This window comes from Grus americana, chromosome 18, assembly GCF_028858705.1.
Source record: "Grus americana isolate bGruAme1 chromosome 18, bGruAme1.mat, whole genome shotgun sequence".
In the NCBI taxonomy this organism is placed as follows: domain Eukaryota; kingdom Metazoa; phylum Chordata; class Aves; order Gruiformes; family Gruidae; genus Grus; species Grus americana.
Window position 1 is genome coordinate 13,890,303 of NC_072869.1, and position 27,340 is coordinate 13,917,642.

Sequence of the window (27,340 nt, forward strand, 5' to 3'; positions counted from 1 at the left end):
ATGCATACTGCATGAACATACCCTTACCAAGGAAAATAGTTATAAGTGGATTTTAATAAGAAGACAGAACAGACTGCAGTGATCAGACTCAGGGCATGGACAGACAAATGTGATGACCGGCTGCCCATTTACACTTGACTAACTCCTTTCATCCCCTTTCCCTTCTGTTTTCCCACACTGGTTTTCTCCCTTCCCCCACCTTTGTTTCTTCTTTCTTGGGCAACCTGGACTAGTGGAGGGTGTCCCTGCCCATGGCAGGGGGGTTGGAACTAGATGATCTTTGAGGTCCCTTCCAACCCAAACCATTCTATGATTCTATGATTCCCCTTACCATCCCTTGTTTTGTATAATCCCAAGATGCTCTTTGCTTGCATCCCATGAGTCCCATACCCCTAGAGGCAGTATCAGTCTGTAAAAAGATCTAGAGAGCCTTTCCCTTGACTCATTGTCATAGTTTTCATCCCAGACAATGGGGCTGATTGTTCTCATGCACAGGGGAGGCTCCAGGCAGTGTGCTCTGTTCCTGGGATGTTCCTCTGCTGTTACTGTTCCTCTGTGCTCCACTGTGCATGGAGCTGAGCCCTTCATCACAGCAATCTGCCTGGTTATGCCTCCTCGGCCAAGTGCCTTTGGCATCCCCAGGTCACGCTGGAGAAGCTTCACCTAGCAGTGCCAGCTCCTTGCTGCTGCCCGATGTGACCACCCGCAGCTTCTTTCCCATCCAGTCTCGCTCTGGCTGTCACCTCTCCACGCATAGCTCTGCTGGATAACACTAGCTGGGAAGAGCAGCTCAAAGGGAATAGGACAGATCTGTCGATTAAACGACTTTTTGTCCATTAGCACAGAAAGGAAAAACAATGGTGTATTTTCCTAGGGGGTGATTCTTGAGCTCCCTGTGGGTATATGTGCATTATACTTGCAAGGATACATGTGTGCACATAGCCATGGTCACCATGTTCTAGACAGGCTTTCTTAGAGCAGACACCACTCCCATGTGGCTGTTCGGGGTCTTGGCGCCGGCTGTGAGGGCGGTCCTTCGTTTCGCCTTTCTTGGTTGCTAATTCAGTGCCTGGACTCCACGCCCTTGTCAGATAGTGCTAAATACTGTCACAGGGTAGCACTGACACAGGCTGTGAGCGCACTGAAAAGGGAGCAGAACAAAGTGATGAACTCGCTTGGGAGTGTGCCGAGAGCTCAGGCAGAGCAAGAGGCGAGAAAGCCAGAAGCCAGGCTGTCCTCCTCTGCAAACTGCGCTCACCCTCCTGCCACACCTGCTGCTCCCCAAACAGGGATCTGTCACAGTCTTTTTATTCTCTTTCTTGATAACTACAGTCCCCAAATCAGGGCACCCCTCCCATGCTTTTTCCACACATTGAATCTTGCCCCCTCCCCATCTTTCTCATCCTTCCTGCTCCCTACACTTGCCCAGCTTCTCTCAGCCAAAAAAAGTTGATAGCCTTTGCAAACACCTCCCTGAACTGCTGCTTCGCCGGGGGGTGAGCATCACCTGTGGCAGGACCTGGACCAGTCCCCAGGCTGTGGGTCCGTGAGACCCCCCCGGGGCACAGGCTCAGGTGCAGCTCAGTGCAGTGGCTTCTCCCAGCCTGGCCCCTTACGTGGCTTCGTGCACCAGGCACACATTGAGAAGGAGGGGAGAGGGCTGAGCTGCACTGGACTTGGATATTTCACCTCTGGCTTGACAGCCCCTGTTTTGAAGGGGTCTAGGTGGGATTCACGGATCAGACCATTTCTCTTCCCACTCATTTTGGTCTCACACAGCACTGAGACAGAAAACATTACCCAGTCTGTCTCCCTGGGTCAGAAACAGTTTGGTTTTCCCCAGTTCAGGGTACTGGCAGAGAAATGTATACCAGTCCCAGAATGCTAATTCTTTGCAAACATAGTGCTATTCATGGATATTGCCTTAAAGCGAAGTTCTGGGCACATACCTGTACTGCATCCAGGGACCTGGGTGGGAGAGGAGGGAGGATTTCGGTAGCCATGGATCTGGCTGGGAGAGCAAGCCCTCAGCAGGGAGGGTACAGCTAGGTGGGAAGCATGCACGCTGCATTTCAGAGCCAAATGGGAAATGGAGGGGTGTAGAGCTACAGGAGAGTTGGCTTCAGAGCAGACACCCATGCAGAAGGGCCACCTGGTCCTGCTCCTGGTCACAGCTGCAGTGGGTTGGTAGGAAGGTGGCAGAGATGGCATCCAAGGAGACAGCAGCTGCACAGAGCTCCTGAAGTTATTTGGGAGGAAGAGGAGGTGAAGAAGACTTTGGTGTGGCACAGAGGCGACTTTCAGGGCAGGGAGATTTTTAAGACTGGGAAAAATGAGAGCTGTCCTGCTAGCCTGGCATGTGGGGTACGTGCTGGGCAGAGCTCAGCCCACAGCTCCGGCCCGGCCACGCAAGCAGTGCTCTGAGACACTTGGCACGGGCAGAGGGACTGTTTCTCTTTGAGGCAGAGGGCTGATGCTGCAGAAGGTGGCCAGAGCCGAGGCATGGTGCCCGAGGCAGGGAGGGCAATGCCACTGGCCGGGCTGGGGGGGCAGCAGCCGTGTCTGCATTGGCCGTGTCGTGCTGCGTTTCTGCTGCAGAAGCAGTGCCTGCAGGGAAGGGCAACTTGTCCCCAGCAGCCATGTGCCATCAGAGTCCGCCCGAACGGGTGCTGTGCTGGTTGCCATGACAACCGGGAGAGGTCATATGACCCGCTCCACTTTCTAAATATAAATCTGTTTCACACACTGTATTTGACTCCATGGAAACCAAATGTTGAGCAAGAAAGATTGCATAAAAATGAACAAAATACAGAATGACTCAAAGTAGTAGAGAGAGGGAGGCTGCGGGTAATGCCAGAGGGGTGCAGAGCTGCCGCGGGCGTTCCCCTTTGCAGGACACACGATAGAGTGGATGTGCCCATGCCCAGCCTGGGGAGGGTCTGCGGGGCACTTAGTGCTGGGATCTTCATGCCAAACTCAGGATGGACACGAGTGTTGGTGTAGGTATCATCTCTGCCGCCAAGGCTTCTCTGTGGGCTTCTCATTAGCAAATCCTGTTTGCAGCATCAGCTGTGTCCAAACACAGACCCCACTTCTTTGACTGCCCCATGTCTGCCTTATTTCTGCTTCGTATCCTTGGGTTGACACACACCTTTGCCAAGTTAGGTACTTATGAAAACTGCAGTTAGACAGAAACATAAGCTCACTAATGTCAGAATACAGGCAGCTTTTCCCCACAGGACAGAGGGCTGTTCTGGTGCAGGTTCATGTTGTGGCAGTTTTTCCCTGGTGTGTCCTTGCATTGCTTCTTGCAGGGAGTTTCCCCTGCACGTTTTGTCTGGTTTTCTGTCCCCAGTGATCCTCCAGCACTGGGCAGGACGCTGCAGGGGAGCTGCTTAGCTGGACTCTGTAGCCTCTCTTTGTGCTGTTGGATCTCAGCAGATGTGCAGTGTGACTCTGAGCAAGTGACAACAGCAGGTAAGTGTACTGACACTGCATTTAATTCAAACCTTTCCCATAGCTAGAGGCATCCTCTTCCTTTGCTCCAAGGCTGGATGCTCTGTTGAAACAGGATCATAAAATCATAGAAGAATTTAAATTGCAAGGAACTTTTGGAGGTCTCTGGTCCAACCCCCTGTTCAGAGTTAGATCGGGTTGCTCAGGGCCTGCGTTTGTGGGTTTGGGATTGTTTTACCTTGGGTTGTGTGTTCAGAGATCCCTGGGCTGCACGCTGCTGGAGCGCAATGCGAGCTAACACATCTACATCTTCAGGGAGCTCAGGCTTTTAAGTGCACAGATGTTTCCTCCCTAGGATCCCTCTTTGAAGGGGAATGGGGATTTCCTGTAGTTTGAAAATGGGAAGTGATTTTCCTCTATTGAGCAAGGCTGAACTTGTCTCAAGGGTTCAGTCAGCATGGGATGGACTGATGTGTGCAAGCCCTTCGCTCCCTGTTGCCTCACTGCTGCATAAAACGTCTTTTGGTTTTCTTTTTTTCTGCACTGGGAGGGGGTCACATTGCCAAAGGAACAGAATGAGTTGGGCTGCTGCTAACTTGATCAAGAAGAGCAAGAAAGAAAAGAAAAACAAAATAGTCAGAAAGTCAGAAGAGGTGGAGTGGGAGAGGCACCCCCACTGCCTCCCTGCAGGACACACTGCCCTGTTCCCAGCTGGCGGAGCACTGGTTGTCCTCCTCTGGCTGACATCCCTAACTCACTGCCTGTGGATGTGGGGGCAGCGGGCTACAGGTAATGGTCAGGTTCATGTGCTCTGCCCTAAAAAGCACATCCTTCTGCTCTTGTCAGTGCTGGTGTCCTGGACTAGGTGGGTTAACCCCATAGATCTGCTGTTATTTCATATATATGCTTGCCTTTGCTAGCTCTCTGGCGCATGGTGTGTTGCTCCAGTGCCCCTCTGCTTTGAGACGCCTTTTGCATTTGCTGCTCATTTCTGTTTCCTTTCTGCTGTGCATGTATTAGGAGAATCTTGTCCCTGGGTTTCTGCAGACAGCAAATGAAAACCATTGCTTGTCATGGCGAATGAGGCCTGTTGGGTGGCTGGCTCATGTCTACCCCTGCATGTACCCCTGCTGTATGGACTTCTGATCCTAGGAAATCTCATAGGAGGGATGTGCTTGTGTTCTTGGTTTTGAATGTTTTCAGAGATACTTTGGTACCTTTTCCAGGCAGCAAATACAGATGCAGGAGGATTTCACTGGGGTCACACATTCTCTGCTCTGCTCACATTGTTCAAATTTCCTGTTTCCTCAACGGTGTGTTGCAGACATCCTTTTCAGGTCCAAATCTGCCTGTCCACCACCACGTAGCGGCTGGTGACACTCCCAGAAGTGACAGTGAGGGGAGTGGCGTGAGTGTTTCTCATAGCTCAGAGCCACTGGGGAGTTGCAATATTTGGAAGCCAGAAGGGATTGCTAGCCCACCCATCCCGAGCTTCTGCACTGCTGGGGCAGGGGCTTCAGGCTCCCACCTTTTTCTCTGATTGGAATAGAGCAGATCTTCTAGAAAGAGGCACTTAATCTCGATGGAGGAACTACAAGAAGTGCACAGCCCCCTGGTAAGCCGTTCCAGTCAATACCTGTCGTCATGATTGACAGATTCTTTTTGATCTGAGCCTGTCTAGTTTCAACTTCCAGACTCCATCTGCTCTTCTGGTTTTGCTGATTTGTAATTCTCTCTGCTGGTATTGAAACCTCCTCTGCATGTAGACAGTCCTCTGTTGTGATTTACCATTCTCATGAACTATCCTGGCAATAATTCTCCTAAAAATGGGAACAAGAGATCAAAGTTTTAGCACAGTCTTGCCGAGCCGCCTAAGGAAGAGGTGTGCGAGTAGAAGTGCCTCCCTTTTCTTGTCACATGTTGCTGGGCACAGGGTGTGTCCTGGTAAGAGCTGCATTGGGGAAGAGGTTTGAAGCTGCCCAGCGTGCTGCGGTGCCAGGCCCTCGAACACCAGCTGCTGGTCACTTCCCATCTCCTGCTGCGTCCTGGCCCCCGCCTTGTCTCAGCAGCAGGATTGCCTGTCATTACATGCCAGATCAGCCTGATCTTTTCCCATATGGGTGTGCAAACATGGCTCCAGTTTAACTGTGCTGATGCCAGAAGAAGGGACTGCAGAGGCTCTGGCGAGGACAGGGTTCTGTCTGCTGAGAAAACCAGAGCAAGAAACTCTTTCCTGTTACTCAGATCGCCTGTTTTGGCAGAGAAGGGACGATGTGCTGCCACCATGGCCTCCGTGGCACTCATTTCTGAAAGGATGTGCTGCCGAGTGTGCTGAAACTATGAAGTACTTAATCTGTGATGCATTATAGAGCCCAGCCCCATATGCTACTGCCCCACACCATCTACCCCAGACCCTCCTGGTATCTTTGCTTCAATGAGCGCAGGGTGGTGAGGAGTAGAGGATGAAGTCAAGTTTCATTTCTTCAATTCCTCCCCTATGCCTTTTTCAGTTCCTCTTTCCCCCACAGAGTATCAGTTTGGAGCAGAGCTGCTATAGGATTGGGAGTTCAAGTGTGTGTGGGAGGGGATTGCACTGGGACCAGTTAGGGGCTGTAACTCAGAAGTGGCCCCAGCATCCAGAGGATCTTCCTCTACAGTCTCCATGAGGGTATAAAGTCCTATCCAATAGTGAGTTGCTGATAGGACCACATTCCTCTCTAAAACAAAAGGAAGAGATCCACATATCCATACTCCACGTATATCCAAGCAAATCATTGCCCCGTTGTTTACAAGAACTTCTGCATTTGGCAGTGCTGGGGATTTCCTTATATTCAGTCCTCCTAACCATCATTCATAGGGACTACTGTGCTCATAACACTTCTTTATTGCCAAAATCAGAAGCAAATGTAGAAATATTAGTAACTCAAAAATAGAATTTGTGTGCTTGTTTGAAGTGATACGCATTTTGGCAGGGTCTATAGCTAAAACATTGGCTTAACTTTGGTCTTTGTACTTTTTCCATGCAACTTTTGCTGCTGTCCACTCTATACATCCATCTCTTGGCATAGCCTTTGTTTAAGAGTACAACCACGGCACCTGTCTGTAAAAGACCTCTGCTTTTCCTGCAGTCCAACAGGGAGTCTTGGAGCAACACTGAAAAAAGTGACTCAAAGGATGTTGGGGCAATTGCAGAGCTTCCCTTAAGCAAACCAGCAGTATCTGTCCTTGCAGGGTACTGGTGCTTACCATGTGAAATGAAGTAATGCCATGGGTCCCTAAAGTGAGCTGAACCTGGTCTTGACCTACTTGGTATATGGGATCACTATAGGACCACATTAAGAAAGGAGATAGTGGGAATGGATGGAACTTCAGTTCCAGAAGGGAAAGAAAGTGTTAAGGACAGGAATGGTGAGCATGCAGTAAAAATGTGAGAAATTCTGTACCTTCTAGATTCTGGAACAGTACTCAGGGTTGGATTATTCCAAATTCCTCTTTATGGGGTGATTATGCACAGCAGAGATAGTTTAGTGTAACTGTGTTATCTTCAAGGCCAGATGAATCTGTGAATCTAAGGGACCCAGCCAAGTTCTTCACAAGAGATGGTATACTCCTACACTGCAAAATTGTGTTTTTCTTCAGCGTGCTTTTGCAAACAATAATGGGGGGGCCATTAAGCCTGGGATGAAAAGGGTTCAGGAGCTGTCCTAGGATTTGTCCCAGCACTCCGTGCTATCCCTTGAAATATGTTGGGAGAGAGACTGGTTTTGTGGTTCAAAAAATAGCTTGGGGCTATCATGCTTTCCCTTCTGATCTGACCTTCTCTGCATATGTTACTTGATCCTAAACCTCTGAATGCCTTTCAGCCCTGGCCTTCTCACCAGACCTACCTGTGTTTTGGACAAGGACTGTGTATGGGCAAGGTGCAAGGACAGCCCCCGAGGATGTAGTCTTGGAGACGGAAACCAACCAGCCACCTTCTTAGCTATTATTGCAGTTACTGGGGTGACTGCACTGGTCAGACATACTCTTTCCAAGAGTTCTCTTTTCTTCACAATGTTTGGTTACATTGAAACTGTAGAGAGGGGTGTTTGAGAGAGATGTGAGATGGAAAAGCTCCCCTGCATGGTAGGTCACAGGAACTGAACAAGACCAAAAGGATGCTTTCACAAAACAGCTTTTGTTTGTCAGGTCCACGTGATAAAAATATGTGTGAGGGCCATACACCTGTCCACTGGTCTGCATCACCTGCACAAGCCATGCAGTGCTTCCAGGGACGTTATGCCTGGGAAGCCTGCAGTGAGTTATTTTCAGTCTTGGCTGAGAGTAAAACCAAACCAAAGGACACTGCTGGATATTAGGGCCAGACTACAGGTGTCAGGGCTGCATGAGCAAGTTTCTGGTGGTGCCAGTACGTGGCTGTAAAGACCTAGAATAAATAACATGGTTGTTGAAGCCATGTTAGCAGTGGTATTGCACAGTGAAACCAGGTACTTCCGTAAAGACCCATATCATGTTGGAGATGAACTCAGATAACCCAGATGCAAAACTGGGGTAGCTTAATTTTTCTGTCTTATTCATGAGGTTTAAAGTTTTCATTAGTAGGATTCAGAGCTTTCATGGAAAGCTATATGAAACAGAGAGGTATTTCAGTGGCATGTATGGGGGGGTCCTACCCCTGTGATCACAGAATGGGCACAGTTGTGCTAGCTTCACTAAGACACGAATTTCCTTGAATGCATTTCTAGGCAATAGTATAACACTAACAATAATGAGAACATGTGCCTTTGGGTAGGCTAATGTGTAAGTTTTCACTTGCATCCTAAACTGAGGTCAGGAAAAAAAAAGTAACATAAACTGTGAAAGCTTCTGCTTTCTCACATGTACAGCAGGGTGAATGGAACTGTAAATTGATTTATTAAACCTTAGAGAGCAAAAACACAGGGGATAGGAATAGATGGCAGAGATCCTACTGATGAATTCTGCACACCACCCTGCACTGATTTAACCCCAGCTGGCAGCTCAGCCCCACGCAGCCGCTCGCTCACTCCCCCTCCCCCGGCGGGATGGGGGAGAGAATCAAGAGTGAAAGTGAGAAAACTCGTGGGTTGAGATAAGGACAGTTTAATAGGAAAATCAAAACCTGCACACACAAGCAAAGCAAGACAAGGAATTCATTCCCCACTTCCCATGGCAGACAGGAGTTCAGCCATCCCCAGGAAAGCAGGGCTCCTCATGCGTAATGAACATGACAAACGCCATCACTTCAAAAATCCACCCCTTCCTTCTTCTCCTCCCAGCTTGATATGCTGAGCATGACGTCATATGGTATGTAATATCCCTTTGGTCATTGGGGTCAGCTGTCCCGGCTGTGTCCCCTCCAACTCCTTGTGCACCCCCAGCCACTCGCTGGTGGGGTGGGATGAGAAGCAGAAAAGGCCTTGGCTCTGTGTAAGCACTGCTCAGCAATAAAAAGAACATGTCTATATAACAAAAACATCTCAATATTATCATCAACACTGTTTTCAGCACAAATCCAAAACATAGCCCCAGACTAGTTACTATGAAAAAAGTTAACTCTATCTCAGATGAATCCAGGACACACCCTGCTAGCCATAGGTACGCAGAGCACAAGGTTTCAGTCACGCACCAGGTAGAGTCCCTTTGTATCTCCCGAGGTACCTTGTTCAGTTCACATTGGGCCAACTGAGTCTCCCAGGCTGCGTTTCTGCTCAAGGAGAGGAGCTAAAATCTGAACCAGCATAGGCTCCATCTGTGCTGCGGTGGTGAGAACCAGTATTCATCTCACGCTGGCCTTGGGTCCATATGGCTGCCTTGCAGCCTGTGACCTGTCTGTGCAAGTATGCTTGATGAGGCATGAACACAAGATCATTCTTGAGGTCAGTGTCTCTTGAGAGCCATTGTAATCAGAGTTTTTTGAAACTGAAAAGAAACATAAAATAGACTTTTGGCTCCAAAATCATTAAATGTCCCTTTTATTCTGGGTTGGAACAGAGTTGGAATTTCACTCAGAGACTAAATGTGTAGAAGGACACATCTTGGGTTTATTTCTGATGGTACTGTTCATATGTCTGTCAATGTTTGAATGCTATATGCAGCCAGATGCTGAAACTCTACCTGTCTCCTGGATGTGGCTGCTTGTGAATCGAGCGTGGTCCCTTCAGACTTATTCCCCGCTGTGTTGGGAGGCATTTCCTGGATAGAGATTAGCTTCCATGGGATAAATAATTCCATTTCACACATTTTTCCTTGTTCTTTTGTATTTCTGCCTTTGAAGGCAATACAAACAAACAAAAAATGAGCACATCACACGCCTGGTTTGCCTTAGGGAATGTGGAAAGGTAAAGTGGAGCTCTCTGGATGTGAGCCAGGAGGAAGCTGTTGGGTTCATAGCCACAGCCCTGTAGGGCTGCAACTGGCAATCTTTGGCCATTCACCTTATCTCTCTACCTTTGCCTCATTCAGTGTTCCTGGCTGAAGGGACCAGACGGGGTTCATGCCTCCGTTGGGATGAAGCCCTCTTTGCCAGTCTCACATCAAGCAGCTGCTGTAAATCCCAAGCTACCAAGGAACCACCAGAGCTACTTGGAAGAGGGAAATAGTCCAGGTGATGCAATGTAGTGCGGACAATTACTTGCACTTCAGCTTCACCTCTTTCTTTTCCTTGCACCCTGAACCTGCACCAAGGCTTGCACCTGAGCTAGTGAAGAGATGTACAGCTAAGGTGGCACTTGAACCCTGACAGCAGTTCTGCATGTGCCTGGAGAGCAGGTGACAGCATGGCGCTCATCTCCTGCTGTTCTTAATGATCTGGATCACTCCTAGTAATCTGGATCCTAATGATCCTGTATCTGGATGACATGGATCCAGATTACATCTAGATCAGTAATGTATGCATTGCTAATTACATGCATTATTAGTATATAATCAGCATACTGATAAATTTACTTCAGCACACTACCACTATAGACAACATGGCTCTGCAGTGTTTCTTCTTGAAAATGTCTGAAGGTGATGGTGCACCTGTAAATTAAATTGGGGCAGCGCCTCCATGACCAATCCTTTGACCCACCAGCGTATCCACATGAAGGTAAATGAGTGCCAGATGCATGCCTTTCTTTCTCAGGCACTTGCTTATTTTGCACTTTGCATTTTGCTGCTTAACACAAGTCATTTTCTTGGACAGTCCAGGTGCTCATGAGACATCAAATACAGAGGAGTTTCATTTCTTTCCCAAAGGATGTTCTGTTTACCCAGTGCTCCAAGGGAAGGTTGCTTTGTATTCTGGATGAAGCTAAGACAGATGAGGGGAGAAATGGAGTGAAAGTCTTTGGGTGTATTGCAATCTCTAGAATGCCAAACTACATGGTCCCTTTCCAGATGTGTGTCTGGTTAGGCTTTACATTATCTAAATATTGACTTAATAGGTTGAGTTTTTTTTCTTTTCTTAGCAGAAACCCAGAAAGGCAACTCCTCAGACAGGAGAAGATACCTTGAACGGCCATCTTCCCCCCGGCTGGCAGAGCTATATGTCTCCCCAGGGCCGAAGGTACTATGTGAACACCTTCACAAATGGTAAGTGGGGGTGGGGGCTCCAGTAAATGTGTCACCCTCGCGGTATAGATCTGTTGCAGGAAATTGTCTCTCAAGTTGGCTTTGATGACAAGGGAGGCCCAGAGTCACAGGAATTAATGTGACCCTGCCACCATATGAAAGAAAATAATTATAAGAAGATTTAGTCTTCTGATCCTCTGTCATCTTAATTCTGACCATTAGAAGACATCTGAATCTTTTACAAAGGACAGAGAATGTAAAGTAGAAACACCCCTACCATAAATGTTTTAGAATATAAAACACTGTTAAGGATGTAATTTTTACCACATTCCTTATTTCCTTTCCCTTTAGCTGGAGATATTTATGTCTATATGTGTACATATATGTAAAGTAGTGTGGTAGAATGTCAGACATCACTAAAGCACCATTGGGGAAAACAAAAATAGTTAATTGAAAAGTTGCTTAAGTCAGAGTCAGCTTGCCCATGGAGACAATGGAAGAAAAACACATGTAATGGGACGTCAAAGACAGAATTTTCAGTCTGTATTTGTGAGTTTTATTCACTGTCATGCTAGTAGAGAAGCAGACTTAACTCACGATCTTATCAGCTGCTCAAGACCTGTCAAACTTGTACCACCTCTGGCTTACTTAAGACTCTGTGTCTACCTGCTTTTCTCATCATGAGCTCGCAACAGCATTGCAAAACAGGGACTTGTGACCAGCAAAACCAGATTTCTTTAGCAGAAAGAATGACAGAATGACAAAGGAGGGGAGGACAGCAGGAGTCCACCTTGTTCATGATGGAGTTGAAACCCTCAGGAGTGACCACTGGCATTCCTCTTTCTGACTCGTGAGTGGAGTCACAACATTCCTCACGGTCCCTTCAGGGACTGATGTGTTTTCTTTCAGAAGCCTTTGGTCTAGAACTTGGCCAAGTCATTATTTACCTGAGTTTTATGCACTGACATGTCATAGGACCCTCAAGGAGGCACATTACCATTAAACACTGCCTTCATTTTGAAGCATAGTCTGCTCTGGCTCACGGGCAGCATCCCCTGCACGGCTGGGAAGATCAGATACCCTGTCCCCACTGCAATTCACAGATGGGTGAGGAGGTGATTAAACCTGGTCCCAAGCCATCATGGTGATGGACCCTTACTCACATGCACTGGGCTGAGGTTGGATAAAACCAGTAAGAGGCAGAGCCTGGTTTTTAGGTGATAAAAGCTCTTGTCACAGGAACCCTACCCCAGAAAGATAGATGTCCTGGACTCAGTTTCTCCATAATGTCAGGCAGCTTTTTACTTTCCTCACAAAAGTTACAGAAAATATAACAAGGGCCGATAGCCACGTCCTGCTTGGTAGGTCCAGATCAGAAATCAGGAAAGTGATTTTCTCTCTAGGAAGGCAGGATAGCCCTGGCACAGGCTGACCAGGGAGGTGCTGAAATCTCCATCCTTGGGAGATCTCAGAACCTGGCTAGACAAAGCTGTGGCTGACCTGATCTGTTGTCAGCAGTGATCCTGCTCGGAGTGAGTAGCTGGGCTGGAGACTTCCAGAGATCACTTCCAACCAGTCCTTCTTGGGGGAATGTCCAAACCACCTACAGCTGTGCTCTCAGCTACTGCAATGGCATTGCTATGCAGCAAGAAATATGGTTCTCAGAATAATGGAGAGTAAGAGAGAGAGTAGAAGTGAGATTTCTCTGTTCTGGTCCTTGCTTTAGGGAGCACTTATACAAGATCTGATTAGATCAGAAAGCTCCTCACCAAAGCAGTCCTAAGCCCAACTGGCTTTGAAGTTTGACTTGCTTTTGTTCCTTGTGCTGGACTCAAGAATCATGCATTTCTGAGCCTCCCCCATCTTCCATGAGGGCTGTAACCTTTTGTGAGACAACACGATTCTCCAGCAGCACTCTGTCCCCTCCATTCCCCCAGCTTAGCTGGTGTTTCTGGCAAGCTCCGTTTCTCTCAGCCTGCTCAGTTAGACTATGCTGCTGCCTGAAAGTCTTCTAGCTGTTTAGATACTGCTTTTTGCTAATTTATCAGTTTGATGATATTGCTTAGGAGTATTTTTGCTCTAGTTAGGCTATATTGTACTATCAGATTTACATCCCAAATGCCTCTGCTTCCTCAAAATAGATTTTGTACCAAAGAAGTGTCACCTGTGGTGTCATCTAGGCCTCAGACAAAGCAGAAGCTGAATGCAACCTCCAAGCCTTTCTGTTGAAGTGTGTGATGAAGCCTCATCCAGCCCTGGCATGAGCATCTGTCTGGACACTGTTTTGATTTAATCTGACTAATTGGCTCTGACCCTTGTCCTTGCAAATCTGGTAGTGCAGGACTATCCATAGGTAGATTGTCCAGTCTCATGTTGGATATGCACTTTCTTCCTTGACTGTGCTGCAAAGTTGGACCTGCTGCGCCATGCAGTCCCCGTAAAGTCACATTTGGTATGCAAGGCTTGCACCTTGGGGGTTGCACCTTGACACTCAGGAAGCATTCTTGGGCTTTGAGTCATATGATAAGTCAAAGACAATATGCTATAAAACTGCAGTCCTCGTCTTTCCTACGGTCAAGCTCCGTTGGCATGGGTGATGTTTATCACAAGTCTCATCATAGACTGGGCAGCTCACTGACTGCACTTGCTGACTTGTCTTAACTGCTTATTTGTCCTGTCATTGTTGCAGCTGCTGCTGGGAGTATCAAGATAAACACTTGACGGCATTTGTCATGGGGACGTGGTGCCAGCATAGCTCTCTGTCACAGGGTTTCATGGGCCTCCTTCCTGCTTTGCCACTGTAGCACCGTTGTTTCAGCAGCAGGAGCTAGATCTCTTTTCCATCAAGGTCTTATTTGTGCAGATGCAGTCCTAGGTTGCTCTCTCTTTACCATAGCTATCACCAGATGATGAAAGTATGCTGGAGTGTTTGAGAGAGATGTCACTGTTTAGTGCATAAGCATGGTAACTCAGAGCTCAGTGAAAGCTAGCTGGTTGGTCTTCAGTCTGATCCGTGTAGTTAAATGTCTTCTGCTCACCATTACCCACCAACAGCAGTTGATTCAAAACTCTTGGTTTGTAAGGTCATAACCCTTTCTCAGGTCTCCCAGGGACCAGTCATCTCTTAACTGAGATGGATGATTGGAAAGTGGTTTGAGACCTCGTCCACACTCTTCAAAAATTCTCTCAAACTTTTTTTCTACCTCAGGAAAGTCTGGATGTTCAGCAGCTTTCACACAGTGACTCACACAGTGGCTGGCTGACTGCATGTTGACTTGCTGTAAAACCACTCCAGGGGTGACAGTCATTGCTAGAATGTTCTTCTGGTCTCAGCTGAAAGAGAAGGGACAGTGCCAACCCATCAGGAAATACTGTAGACCCTGTGCACATTGCTTTTCCATGGTCTCTGCCCTCTGATTTCACAGCTGAGACGGTCTGAAATGATGCTTTGTCTCATCCCCCACACATGCAGCAGGAGACTGTGAGGGGTCAGAGAATGCTGCTTTGGGTGCTGATGGCAGTAGTGTCTCTCAGGAAGGGCATGAGAACTTCTCTTGCTAGGACGTGCATGTACACTGCACATCCTGCCAAACCACATTGATAACTTTTCCTTGCTGGACAGAGGTCCACCTTCAGCGGGGTTGATGAAATGTAGGCTCTATTAGGACACAGCGTAACATGGGAAGGAACAGCTCTGGAATCTGTCCATGCAGCCCAGCAGAGACGGGATGTTGAGTCTGCCTAGAGAGAAAGATGTTAGAGATTACCCACCCAACTACTGTTGTGTCTGGTCTCAGCCAAACGCCAGCAATGTTCTACATGTATTAATCCTGTATAGATGGGTGCACCAGGTATACTTGTTAATGTACAGACTATCGCGAAATACAAAATTCTGTGTAAGATATATTTCATGGTTAAACATGCCAGTCACTAGAGGGAAGTCACATGAGTCACTAGAGGGAAGAAAAGGGAACTTCTGGAGGCAGCAAAGTGTTAACCAGACAGTCAAACAGAGTCTGAGGAAGAAATATTTGCATCTCCAAGGGAATGAAGCAGTCCTTATTTTAGAGAAGGCAAATGGCCAAACCATCTCCTGGACAAGGAATAAGTACTGTGAGATTCAGAGTGAAATGATTTTAATGATTGGACTTGATGATCTTAAAGGTTTTTCCAACTGAAAGGATTGTAGTATTCTATGAAAAATTAAATCTGTCTGAACCTCCTTCAAAGGGATGGAGCCTCCCCTGAGACAAGGAGCTTCCCAGAGCTGTCAAATGGGTGTACATTGTGATGCAGACTTTCTCATGGAGGGCTCTCCTTAACAGATGCAACAAGGCATAAGGTATGCTTGGAGAAGGAACCTCTGTGTAGCACCCTGCCAGGAGAGGACAGCACTTCAGAGTGATAAGGCAATGAGAAAGAACTTTCTAGTCACTTATAGTCTTAAGTGGTTTAATTGTGTTTTTTTTTTTTTCCCCCACTTGTCTTTCACAAGCATCTGCAACTGCTTTGCTGAAACTAGATGTTGTGAATAAAGTATTTTATGAGAATCGTACATTAACATAGCTGCACTGGAAGGTGAGTTTAAGGCAACATAGATAACAGCAAGGCACTGTGCACTGGTTATGGCAGGTGTTTCAGTTGGGGACCTCAGCCGATAACACTGTCTGCTCAGCCCTCCCAGGGCCTTACGCTACATGGAGGGGGTGGAGAGCTGGCACCAGAGGGGTGGACAGTCTGACTTGCAGCAAAACACCTGGACACATACTTGGACTGTAAGGGTTTCCAGGGACATTGTTATACTGGGCTACACTGAAAAAGGAGTTTTTCTTCTTCTGCATTTGGAGCTTTCTGTCAGAGAGGACTTCAGTTTTCAGTCCCAAAGTGGAAGGAGGTTCTGACTTCAGAGCAGTTTAGGCGTGTCTCTGTGTATGTCTCATGTCTCCTGTTATCAGGATCTACAAAGCTTCCTATTCAACAAGAAGAAACATAAAATTGTCCTGAAAAGGCTCTGTGGTTGCTATCTGTCATCTACAAAAGGTTCCCTCCCAGGCTCCTCTGTAATGCTCTGTGGAGTTTCCTCCCATTTCCAGGTGCAGAATCTGCACCTGGATCAGACTCACTGTGCCAAATCAAGGGTGTCTTCTCTGGGTGCTGAAGCACCAAGTTGTCTAAAGGGACTGTACAATTTCAGCTTTGCTACAGTGGCTTGTACGTTATGTAGCTCTTTTTTTTCTTCCCTGAAATTTTTGAATCCAAGAAGGGATTTCTGTATCTCAGTCATGGTCTGACCTCTGCTTGCTGAGAGAACAAACAGTTTCAGAGACAATAAATATGACTGGTTATTCTTCTAGCTTACAGCAGGTCTCTCTGACTGCTGTGGAGATTGGTTGTTATGCAGGCTTTTTTGTCTTATTTTAACTAACTTAGAATATCCCTCCTATCAAAGCTTTTCTGTATTATTTGCTCTGTGCTTCTTCTACCCACTGAGGCTGAGCCAGGCAGTGGAGCCGAAGTAGAGGAAAGGAGCTCTACTTCTACTCAGGCATGCAGAAATTTGAGAGAAGAAACTAATAGTGACTAGAAGAAGCACATAGCTGTTCAGTGGACAGAGCGGGAGATGCTAGTGCTCTTTCATAGGTAGTGATCTGGGGGAAAAAGTAGCCAGAAAGTGAGTGGAAGGAAGGGCTCCTCTCCATGACACAGAGCATCCAGGAGTATCCTCAGCTCTCAGCTGGAGCCCTGCTAGCAGTTCCTTTGAGCCCTGTCTTGCCCGTGTGCTGTAACGCACCCTGGGGACCCTGTCCAGCCACTTCCATCCAGGGATGCAGCTGCGGAGCCTCTGCCATCAGCATACTGCTGCGGGAGCTGTCTCTGATGCCATCTTTTCCAGAGTCTGGAGGTCTTGGCCTGCCACTAAACTCAGCTAGTTGCTAGAGTGCTGCATTGTGGTTTTTCCTTCAGGGTTGATGTGAGGTAGCAAATGTAGCACTGTGTTTTTGGTTGAACAGTGCTCTGCAAGGTCTCCTGTAGCCTGAAGCCCAGAAATTCATGCTCTTGCTTTCTTTTTATACATACAACACATCCCTTAGGCATTGCTATCATGCATCCTCCCTTTGGTCGTCCCTTCCATCACATGTCTCTCATGCATGAGGTGGAAGACAGTCACTTACCTCAGCCGCATGTTAAGCATATGTGGAAGCTCCAGGCATTGGGTTCACTGTCTGTTCTTTTAAATGTTGTATTTGGGCATCCTCTGAGTGGCATGTCCTTCTCTTGCAGTACTCCAGCTGTCCTGCGTGCCTGGCCAGTTGCCTTGTCAGTCGGTGGGAGGCATATCGCAGAGCGGGGTGGGGGCATTCATCAAGCTAAGGGCTGTGGCTGAGCCCTGGGTCGGGTGAGAGCACAACAGAGCATCCCCCACCCCGCTCCAGGGCCTCCCTGGCACCCACCGCCTTTCTGAAGGTGGATGCTAGCAAGAGCAGGCTTTCTTGGCAGGTTCATCGCAGTTTTAGCACTTCCATCATGGACAAGTCGTGGTCAGACAAGGTACAAATGTGCCCTCTCATGGGGCAGGATTGTGGCTAAACATCCGTACAGCCTCTGGGCAGGGCAGGGCTGTGCGCAGACCCTGCATGCAGGGAAGGCAGCTGGTTTACAGGGAGATGGACCTTAAAAGCAGCAGAGGCAGTTTGAAAGCTGCCTAGATGGAAAACCAACTAAAGGGAAAGGAGGCCATAGTTAACTACAATAAGATGGTGCAAAACTGCTTGGCAGATCATACTCAGAGCATGGTAATCAATGGTCCCTTGTCAAGGGGAAGTTTGCACCAAAGGAAATCCTCCAGGGATCTGCCCGAGGCTTCATTCTAGTCAGTATTTCCAGTATTGAATGGCATGTTGACATTGAGAATACTTATTCAAATGTTAACTTTAACTGAAGCTGGGAGAGAACATGGTGTGCTGCGCAGAACAGGCTCAGAATTCACAATCATCCTGCAGCTGAAGGCACATGCTGGAAGAGTAGGATGCTGTTCAGTAAAGATCCACTTAAGATTGGAGATTTCATCAGAAATAATTAAGTGACAAAGACAGGCAATGGAGCAGTTTACAGACAAAGACTAGCGGCTCTGGAGGATCTAAAACTGAGTATGAGCCAGCAGTGTTGTGCTAGTACAAAAACAGCTAGCAGTTTCCGTTGTATAAATAGGAAAGTTGTCTGTGAGGCATGAAGTAAGCCTCCAACTTTACAAGGAAATTATAAAGCCTCAGCTGGAATATTTTATCTTGTTTGAGTTCTGTGCTTCAGGAAAGATGTGAGCCAGTTGGGTAAAGCCCAGAAGAGAGTAGCAAGAATGATGGGAGATGTGGAAAACATGGCCTGTGGGCAAATGTTAAGAGATTGGGGCCGTCTGCCCTGAGAAAGCAGAGACGTGGATGGGGACATGAAAGCAGGCTTCAAGCGCGTAAAATGGTGTTGTGGAGGACAGCTTGCAATGCCTGTCATGACTGGAAGACACAGTAACACACTTCAGTTACAATGAGGACAATTCTAGCTCTTCACAGCTCTCTAAGATAGTAAAGTGTGGGAGTAGGGAGTTGCCTGGGAGTCTGTATCACTGGAGGTCTCTAAGAGCAGGTTACACAAACCCATGAAAAATCATGTTGGCCTTGCTTTGGGGCACAGCAGGGACTAGATGACTTCCTGAAATCCCGGTCAGGCCTGGTTTTTGTTTGTAAAGCCTATATCAAAACTATTTGTCAGTGTAAAGGATGACAAATGACTGGGACTCACATGGGAGTTGTTCTTTATTTGGTATCTTTGTGTTTCCTTGATTTTTACATATGTCACATCTAACAAGGCTGTTGTCACTCAACTGCTGGTTTGCTTTTTCTGGTTGTCTGTGTCAAAGAATCTTAATATGAGTTCAGAGGAACATTTACTGTGCTTCATTTCATGCATGTGTACCCACATGCACCCGTGCTGAATATTCCCACTGTGCTTTGGGACAGATCCTGCTCCTCCCTGGGCAGTCCTGTCCTCCTGCTCCAGGGAAAGGCAGGGTTAGCCAGCGCTGTGCAGGGCAGCAGTAGCTGGTGGGCTCTGCACTGTGCAGTCGATCTGCTGGGATGGGTGCACAGCTGGGAGCAGGGAGGGGACACAGCCTTTGAAGAAGGTCAGCAAGCAAAAGCTATACAAGTTTTGATGCAGTGGGGCTCTGCTGCTCCCCAGCTGAACCCTTTGTGTAGTTCTGCTCCCTCTTTCTGAAAACAGGAGGAGTTGAGTGACTGGTCCATCCAACAAATTGCCTTTCTCAACTTGTCTGGCACTGCACCATCTCTGCTTCACCATTTGCTTCCTTCCTCACATGATGCAGAAGCCAGCCTTTTTTTTTTTTTTTTTTTTATTAAATAGATTTTGCTCTTGGTGCTTGAGCTATTCAGAGATGGGAACTCAAGTATGCATTTCCATTCCTGGGAAGGGGAAATGGGATTTTAGGGGCAAGTAACATCTCAGTTCTTCTGAGCCTTCAAAATGCAACAGAACCTTCCTCCCTTGTAAGGCATTAATGTTATTGTCAGCTGTTTCCAGTGGTTAGTCTCCTTCCACTTTGTGATTAACTGCCTCTGCTATCCCTACATCTTATCTGACCACAGTAGTATTTCCACCATGCATGTTGTTGTCTGATCTAATTTTCACTGTCTTTACATGAAAAACACAAGGAAATTGGCTCTTAACTGGCAAAAAATAGAATTTATGAGACAGTGTTCTTATGTGGAAAAAAGATGTTAGCAAAATCTGTAATGAAAGAATTGGGGTGATTCTGTATGGAACAAACAGATTTGCACAGGTAAATGAGCCATCCGACAAAGACAGCACATTGCTGTCTATCTCCACTTGATGGCCCAACCAGATGAACACTCCACATCTGTCATCCTTTGGAGCTGGTTGGACTCAATCCTGAAACCATTTTGAAGACCTCTGACCTGTGAAAGGTGTGCAGAACGAAGCCCAAGAGAATGTCAATATACCTAAAATCTGTTTTCACAGTATGGCCTGCTGTAGGAAGGTCAAGTCTGCATCAGTTACATTACAGTCAGGATGCCTGGCATCTATCTTGTGCAACAACTGGAGACATCAAGCTTGTCATGTCAAAACATAAGAAGGAGGAGAGAGATGGCAAGCCACTTTAAAAGGCCTGGAAGACCCTTCTCTGTAGCAGTCACGGTCCTTATTTTGCATCATTAAGTCTGCAAGGAGTCCTGTGCTGTCTGGAAGGACAGTCAGGATACCTCTCCTGGGATTTGGAGGGACAAGTGCATGTACACAGTCTCTGTTTAGAGTCAGGACACCATCAAGCAAGGATGATAAACTGGAAAGAAGTGTGTCCAAAGGAGTACCTGGCTGTCAGACTGCTGCCCATCAGAGTCCACAGCAGTGTCTGATCTCTAGGATGCTCACTGCTGTGCCCTTGGATAGGTTTCACCATCCCTGTCACCATCTGAGCAGGGCAGAGTTTTATTTGCCTGACAAAGGACCATCCACAGAGTGGACAACTCCATTTGAATGGAATCTTCAAGTCTCACCATTTACCCATTAAAAGAAATAATTACCTTTACCTCTCAATTGTCTTCCTGATGCAGGCGTCTAAAATAGCTAATGTGAGCTGTACCCATAGATGCCAGTCTCTCTTCATTGACTCTAAGGAGAGCTTTGGTGACAATACCACCTCCACAGACAGGTAAAGCTGCCTGTAGTGAATCTCGCTGGCAACCTGAGCTTACAGCCTAGAACTGAAGGGGAACTTAAAAGTTGTCCTCGGTTTCCTTGCATGGGATTACGGCTCCTTACTACTGCCGTAGCAGAATGCAGCCATGATGGTGTCAGCAGGCACAGAGGGCTGCACAGTAGAACAGTCTCTTCCTGTCAGGTCATATGGTGAGCACACCTCCCCCCACACCCAAAACATCCGCCCTGGCTTTCTTCCCCAACAGAGCATAGGATGCATAGGACATCTGTAAAATGCCCCACCCCATTTCTACACTTAGTTCCTACAGCTGTTGCAAATACCCAGTCATGTTCACACATGCACACAAACACACATCTGCACGTGTACTCACACTTCGGAGGGACAGCACTTCGGGGGGCGAATCAGCATCTGAAAAGCTGCAGTATTCCTGGGGGTTACTTGAATAACAGGAGCTGGAAGACCAGGCCAACACCTCTGCAAATCAGACCAAGGCAAAAATATTTATCCAGGGGCAGGAAGCCTTGCTAGGTTTAGAAAATAAGAGAAATAGCAGAAACATGACTTGTTGGCATAGCAGTGGTTGAGGAAAGAAATGTCTTTAGATACCTTCATTACACAAGTACTAAGAAGAACCTAGGAGGCCACATGAGGGCTGGTAGGAAGGCAGCGGAAGGGAAAGGCACACTCTGCACATACAGCTTCAGGGGTGTCTCAGGAGGGAGGACACCTTCCCCATTGTACGCTTTGCCTCATTCACAGTAGCCACAGAATATGGCTTAGAACTGGCCAGAGCTGCAGCTCAGTGTTGCAGAGCTGTAAGCCCTGCAGAAAGCTTTTCTATGTGCTAGGAACTACTAGGTCTGATCTGAAAGAACTGCATTATTACGTGCAGTACTCATAGGTTTGATTCAGCCCATGGGAGGGAAATGCTTTTCTGCTGTTGGAGTAATGAATGGGAGACCAGTGGTTACTCTGAGGGTGAGAAGGTCCTTCCCAGACCTGCAGTATTGGCTATTCCTCAGCACTCTGTCCCTGCACCCTTGAACAATTCTACTCTGCCTTGGATTTTTTTACCCATCAAGTTTTAGATGTTAAAATCTCCTCCTAGCCAGTGTTTGGCTATCTCCACGCCCATGCCTCCCCAGTTTCTCCAGCCTCAGCATTACTACCCACCGACACACAGCCCCTTGCACTAGCACAAGTGGTAAAGGACGCGTGCACAGTCCACGTTGTCCCACACCCACTGTGTGTGCCAAGGGAAGAGGAATGCGCTGTTTGAAGTGTGTAAGCAGCCCAAATCTCTTGTTGCCATCTCCTGAAGCTCCTGCTGCCCTGCAGAGGAAGTCTGGCCTGTAGCAATGGTGCTTGTGGCTCTAGATAGGGAGGGCATGGTGCGCAACCCACCCCTCTCTGCTTGATCCTTCCCAGTGGCCAAGAGGGGTTTGCAGGGATGGCTGCTTCTGCTTCCCAGGGATGGGGAAGGGTGTTGGGAGCTGGGGGTGATGACAGTTGATGGACTGAGGGAGAAGGGGGTCTGTATGTCCCAAGATGGATGGGTTTAGGGATTCTGTTTGCAGGCAAGGGGAGAAAAAAGTGTAGGATGACTGGAGAGAGTGTAAAACACCCTTGCGCACAGCTCCCATGCTTCTTCTGAACCATCCTGGCTGCCCATCAAATTCCCTTATCTGCTTCAGAAAAAAACACAAATGCAGGCTTTTTTGTTATTTTTTCCTCACCAGAACTGCGCTGACCTTTTTGTTGGTTTTACCTCAGCAAACGGTGGGCTCCATCCCTTGAGGCCAGCTGTCCATCTCCTTGATCTCACAGGTCAGCTCTGGTGTTGCCCTGTTTGGAGAAACATGAAATAAGGTCTTCAGAAACTACCAGTTATCTTGTGGCCTTCATATGTCAAGTGAGCTGGCTCAAGTCTCAGCTTGATAAATATCCCAGTGTTTTATGCACACTCTTCCATCTCTGTCTCTGACTCCAGTGAGGGGTTGTTGTGTGTGGTCTTACTGAAGAAGAGCCAGTAGGTGTTTATGTGAAGTGCTGTAGTCCTCCCTCAGCCCCTCGGAGCCTGTGTCCATTTCACCATTCAGCTGAGATTGCCTGTACTGAGCGGTGGGCAGGGGTGTTTCTATCCATTCCCTTCCCAAGACAGGTACCATTGCAGCAAGTCAGCGAGATGCTCTGTTCTGCTGGAATTTCAAGAAATAAATGTCCCCAGGCTGGTGTGGGTTGCAAAATCACTGTGTGTGTGAAGCTTTCAAAACCTTCCATGTATATGAGCTGATGGGAAGACTGTGAGTAGGAACAAACCCTGTCTGGGAGACAGAGCAAATAGACAGACTGCTGACATTTACAGTCAACCCTGAGCACATCTGGACAACCTGTGGGTCTTTTGGAGGCAGGTGCAGGTAAGGTGAAATAATTTCTGCCCTGGATATCTCCTAACTGACAGTCCGTGTAAAATAACTACGTTTATTTACTCGCTGCTGTTTTGTGGGGTTGGCAGCAGTCTTCTAGCTGGCATTTTCAGAGCCCAAAGCAAGGAACATAGCACTGCTCTCCCCTGCCTGCATTTCTTTGCAATGCTTCATATTTGGTTCAGGCAGTGTCAGGACTGCTGGCAACTTCGTGCAGCTTACTAGGGCTGAGCCTCTCACCCTTCCCACAACTCCATTGGCATCATCTCAAACAAATGGATATTTCTGAAGTAATTCGCTAGTATGACATTTCTTATCAGTAATAGTTGTAGTTCTGTGTTGTGGTTGCCATGTAAAGATATAGGGTAGGACAGGTAAATGAAGGGCAGAGAAGGTGAGAAGCAGTCAGGGTGGGAGGGTGGAGATGCTATCCAGTCTCTGAAAGTATAAAGAATTATGTGCTTCACATAGCCTCTTAAAACCATCTTATGTGCATGGACAATACTTATCCATCTTTAAGAAAACTGGGATGAGCAATCTCCTCTGCTTTGACATCCCGTTAAACTTCTTTTCAGATGTGAGACTGTTGTAAGACATTGACTGAATGGTGCTGGCAAAGCAGATGCTGCTGCACATAACCTGGACTGTAAAAGAACATGGAAAAGTTTCTGGGCTGCTCAGCAGGGGTGGCCTTGGTGTGTTTTCCAAAAGGGGAGTCCTAGGATCACACTGCCATGCCGAGTTCAAAAGTACCGTGTGCCCAGAATACACAGCTACTATGTGGTTAACCATATGGTTGCTCAGTGTCTTTGGGAGTGGTTTACAACTGTGTGTGGGTGGTAGATTCAGCAGGAAAATATTTGATTATGCTGAGGAAATTCTCTGATGTGCTTCAGCTGTAATACCTCTTGCATTAGTCAAACAATAGCACTCCAGCTACCTTATCCATCACATTAAAGATGACTTATATACTTACGACACAAGTGTGCGTGTGGCTTTCTGCCATCTTGCATTCTCAGCAGAGGTCAACCTTACATAGTGTGTCCTTATTTCCAGGCTTTTCTCATCTGTGGTGTTATGTCCTTCCCATTCACTAAACAGCTTTCCATCTCCTGGAAAGCAGGAATTCTGTTCTCACATTATCTTGATCCTAATTAAGGTCCATATATTCTCATTGTCACAAACAACATTAGTAAAATGTCACCTGCAACAGCAAGTTCTGGGGCATGGACTTTCAGGCAGTTCTGAAATGTGTAACTGCAAGTGGTCGTTTCCTTGAAAGGAATCTCAAGTCCAGCACTTCAGAGTTTTAGGAAAATTTTCTTAATCTGCGTGAAAAAATATGCGTTACTTAGTATCCTCCTGGTACCATTAGCCAGCCTTTCTTTCTGTCCTCCTGGGTACCCTTTCCTGCTTCTCTTGATTTGCCCTTCACCTTTCTTCCACTGAAGTTCGTAACTCCAAGCAAATCTCTGATACAGCTGTGCAACCACTGCAACCTGCAGCCTGCCTGCTGACCCCAGGAAGAGCAGAAACAACATATTGTGCTTTTCTGGCCAGGACCCAAACAATAGCAGAAAACTCAGTGCCACGAACACATTGTATTTCCCTCACAAACCTAGTGTTTAGGGACCTTAAACATCCTATGGCTAGTGAGCAGCCGGGTTCTCTCTATCCAGCGCGGTGCTGTCTTTGCAAGTAGATTTTCCAGGACACCAAACCAGTATCTGCTAAAACATCCCAGTTTGAGTGGTTACATGTCTAAGCCCCATTGGAATCCACAGCTGGAAGCCACCAGTCTTCATCCTCCTTGTGCCTTGTCCAAAGGCTGTTGTCATGAACAGTGCCCAGCACAACATGGGCAGATGGTAACAGTGGTTGTGGTCATCTTATATGTGACACTTCTGTCATTAGGACTGGGTCTGAGAACACGCACAGAAACTCAAAGGGACCTCTGTGTGTTTTGAGGTTCGCCATCCTAAAATATGTCATTCAGTACATTTATGTCTCATAGCTGCTGTGCAGTGCCAGAGCTGAGAGCACTCTAACATCAGTATGTCACAAGCTCAGCTATTCTTTCCTAAGACACATAATTTTTAAGCATCGTAAGCACATAAAAAGGATTAAATTAAGAAGTGCCAGGTGCAAAGGAAACCTCCCTACTGCACCATCAAAAGCTAGACCTTAAGAATGTGAAAATAATTTTAGCAATGCTGCATTTCACTGGGTAATTGGAGGATGACAACAGACTAAGTAGGAGAATTTTCTACCCTGTGATCACGCAGTGATATTTGCATTTTCACTGATGCTGTTGTGAGTGTGGAAGGGAACTGGGTGAATACAAAGAGTGGCCAGTTCTCTGGAGAAGAAATCCTGGCAGCCCAAGCACAACCCGGAATGAATCTGGCTCAGAATGGCACTAAGGCTATTAATAACAGTTGGTCATTCTGCTTTACCTCCAACCTTTACCAACGCCCTATTTTCAGAGAATAAACAAGACTTATTTTATCTTTGCTTGGTTAGAAAGCAACCTCGAAGTGAGCTGAAAGCATGCCATTTCTTTGAGAGACGACCCAGTAGTTCAGCTAGACTGATGTTCCCGGAGCTCCTGTCCAGCTCACCTTGTCACGTCCCTGGGACAGGCTGGTGCTCAGCAAAGCCAGAGGCATTAAAGGGGTTCTCTCCTTGAAGACAACTAGTACTGCAATGCTGGAAAGCAGTGAGGAAGTTCACCACTTGTGGACAACTCCTGCCTCTTCTGAAGTACTTGCTAGATGTGAAGGAATGTAACCACGACCTACTCTAGTAGTTCCTCTGCCTAATATTTTTCCATCTCTCTGAGTCAGCTAAGGAGCATGGAAAGATTTAGTTTGTGGGTTGAGGTTTTTCTTTCATATCTCACCAGCTACGGTCAACACCTACTCCAACTAAACTTATGAACTGCGGCTGAAATAGTAAGTCATCTATGGAGATACCTAGGAGATGTCAAGCATTTTTATTACATGTTTTTTCTCTTACAGATAAAACTTTTAGTGATAATTTCCCTCTGATACAGGATACCCAGCTAAAGGGTGGTATAGAAACCTGTCCTGGTAAAGTGGCCTAAAACCTAGAAAAACAAAGTATGTCTCAGAAAGTGCTGGAAATAACACTATTATCACTACTAAACATGCAATGAAGGGCTTGCTTTTGTCGCATGGTGTTTGCAAAAGGAGGGGCACGGTACAGGTTCCAGTGGTCATTTTGAAAGATCAAGTAAGGACTATTAGCAGCTTTTCCCATGCTGTTGAGGTAGCAACAAGCACCTCTACCCTCAACATATGGACAGAAGATTTCAAGAACTCTTGGATGGTGCCTGTCTCCAAGGCGCTGTTTCAGGACCGAGGATAAAAACTGTGTGGCAGCCTCAGTCTCTTTTTTATTGAACTGCCTGTGGGATGGGGCTGGATTTCAGTTCTGACACTGCAACTCCTGCTGAAGTAGTTCATGCACTACATGGTGCTCTGCTTTCAGCACATGCGAGATTGAATCTCATGTTTCATGCAGGGGCAGAGAGATTTGCATCTGTCACTTCTGCCTGCTTCTCCTGTCTCTTTTCTTTAGGTATGAGGATGGAAGTAAAGGTCAGGGTCCTGGGAGGCCCATGGAGGAGTGTAACATTGCAATGCAATGTGAGAACACCGTGTAGAGGACCGTGTTGCAGTTCAGAGGCTCGTGCAAGGGCTGGTTAGTTGGGCCTTTTGAGCTGATGTTGCTATAGGTGACCCATATTGGGTTCAGTACTGCAGGGCTCACTGGACCAAAATGTTGGAGCACAAAGACAAAATAGCTGCTGTGCTGAATCAGGAGAGTCCTCATACTCTGGTCTGCAGGAGGTCAGGAGGGGAGAGCCAGGACGGTTCTTCCGGGACTGGAGACAGTTCTGTGAACTGATGCAGAGGTGAGACCTCCTCATTCCAGTGAAACAAAATCTCCTTGTGCTACACGTCCTCTATGGAACAGGAGGAAAACATTTTAATTGTACTCTCATTCACCCACTCCTTTTCCTTCTAAAGTTTTGAATGATTTACTCCGGTCTCAGGACATTGCAAGTAGTTTCCCCTCCTTACATGCACAAACCCACACCCTCCCCCTG

General features: G+C 47.1%; 1 protein-coding gene across 9 annotated transcripts in view; it reads left to right on the plus strand.

Moving 5' to 3' along the window:
• GAS7 (growth arrest specific 7) overlaps positions 1 to 27,340 on the plus strand; it is a 144,657-nt gene that overhangs the window by 28,664 nt on the left and 88,653 nt on the right. For 5 of the 9 annotated variants that reach the window (XM_054846410.1, XM_054846405.1, XM_054846409.1 and 2 more), the window contains exon 2: positions 10,926 to 11,049. In XM_054846410.1, coding sequence (XP_054702385.1) covers positions 10,926 to 11,049 — 124 coding nt within the window. Of the gene's footprint in view, positions 1 to 4,927; positions 5,072 to 10,925; positions 11,050 to 27,340 lie in introns of those variants that run through there. The other 4 variants (XM_054846406.1, XM_054846414.1, XM_054846412.1 and 1 more) reach the window with 3 other exon arrangements.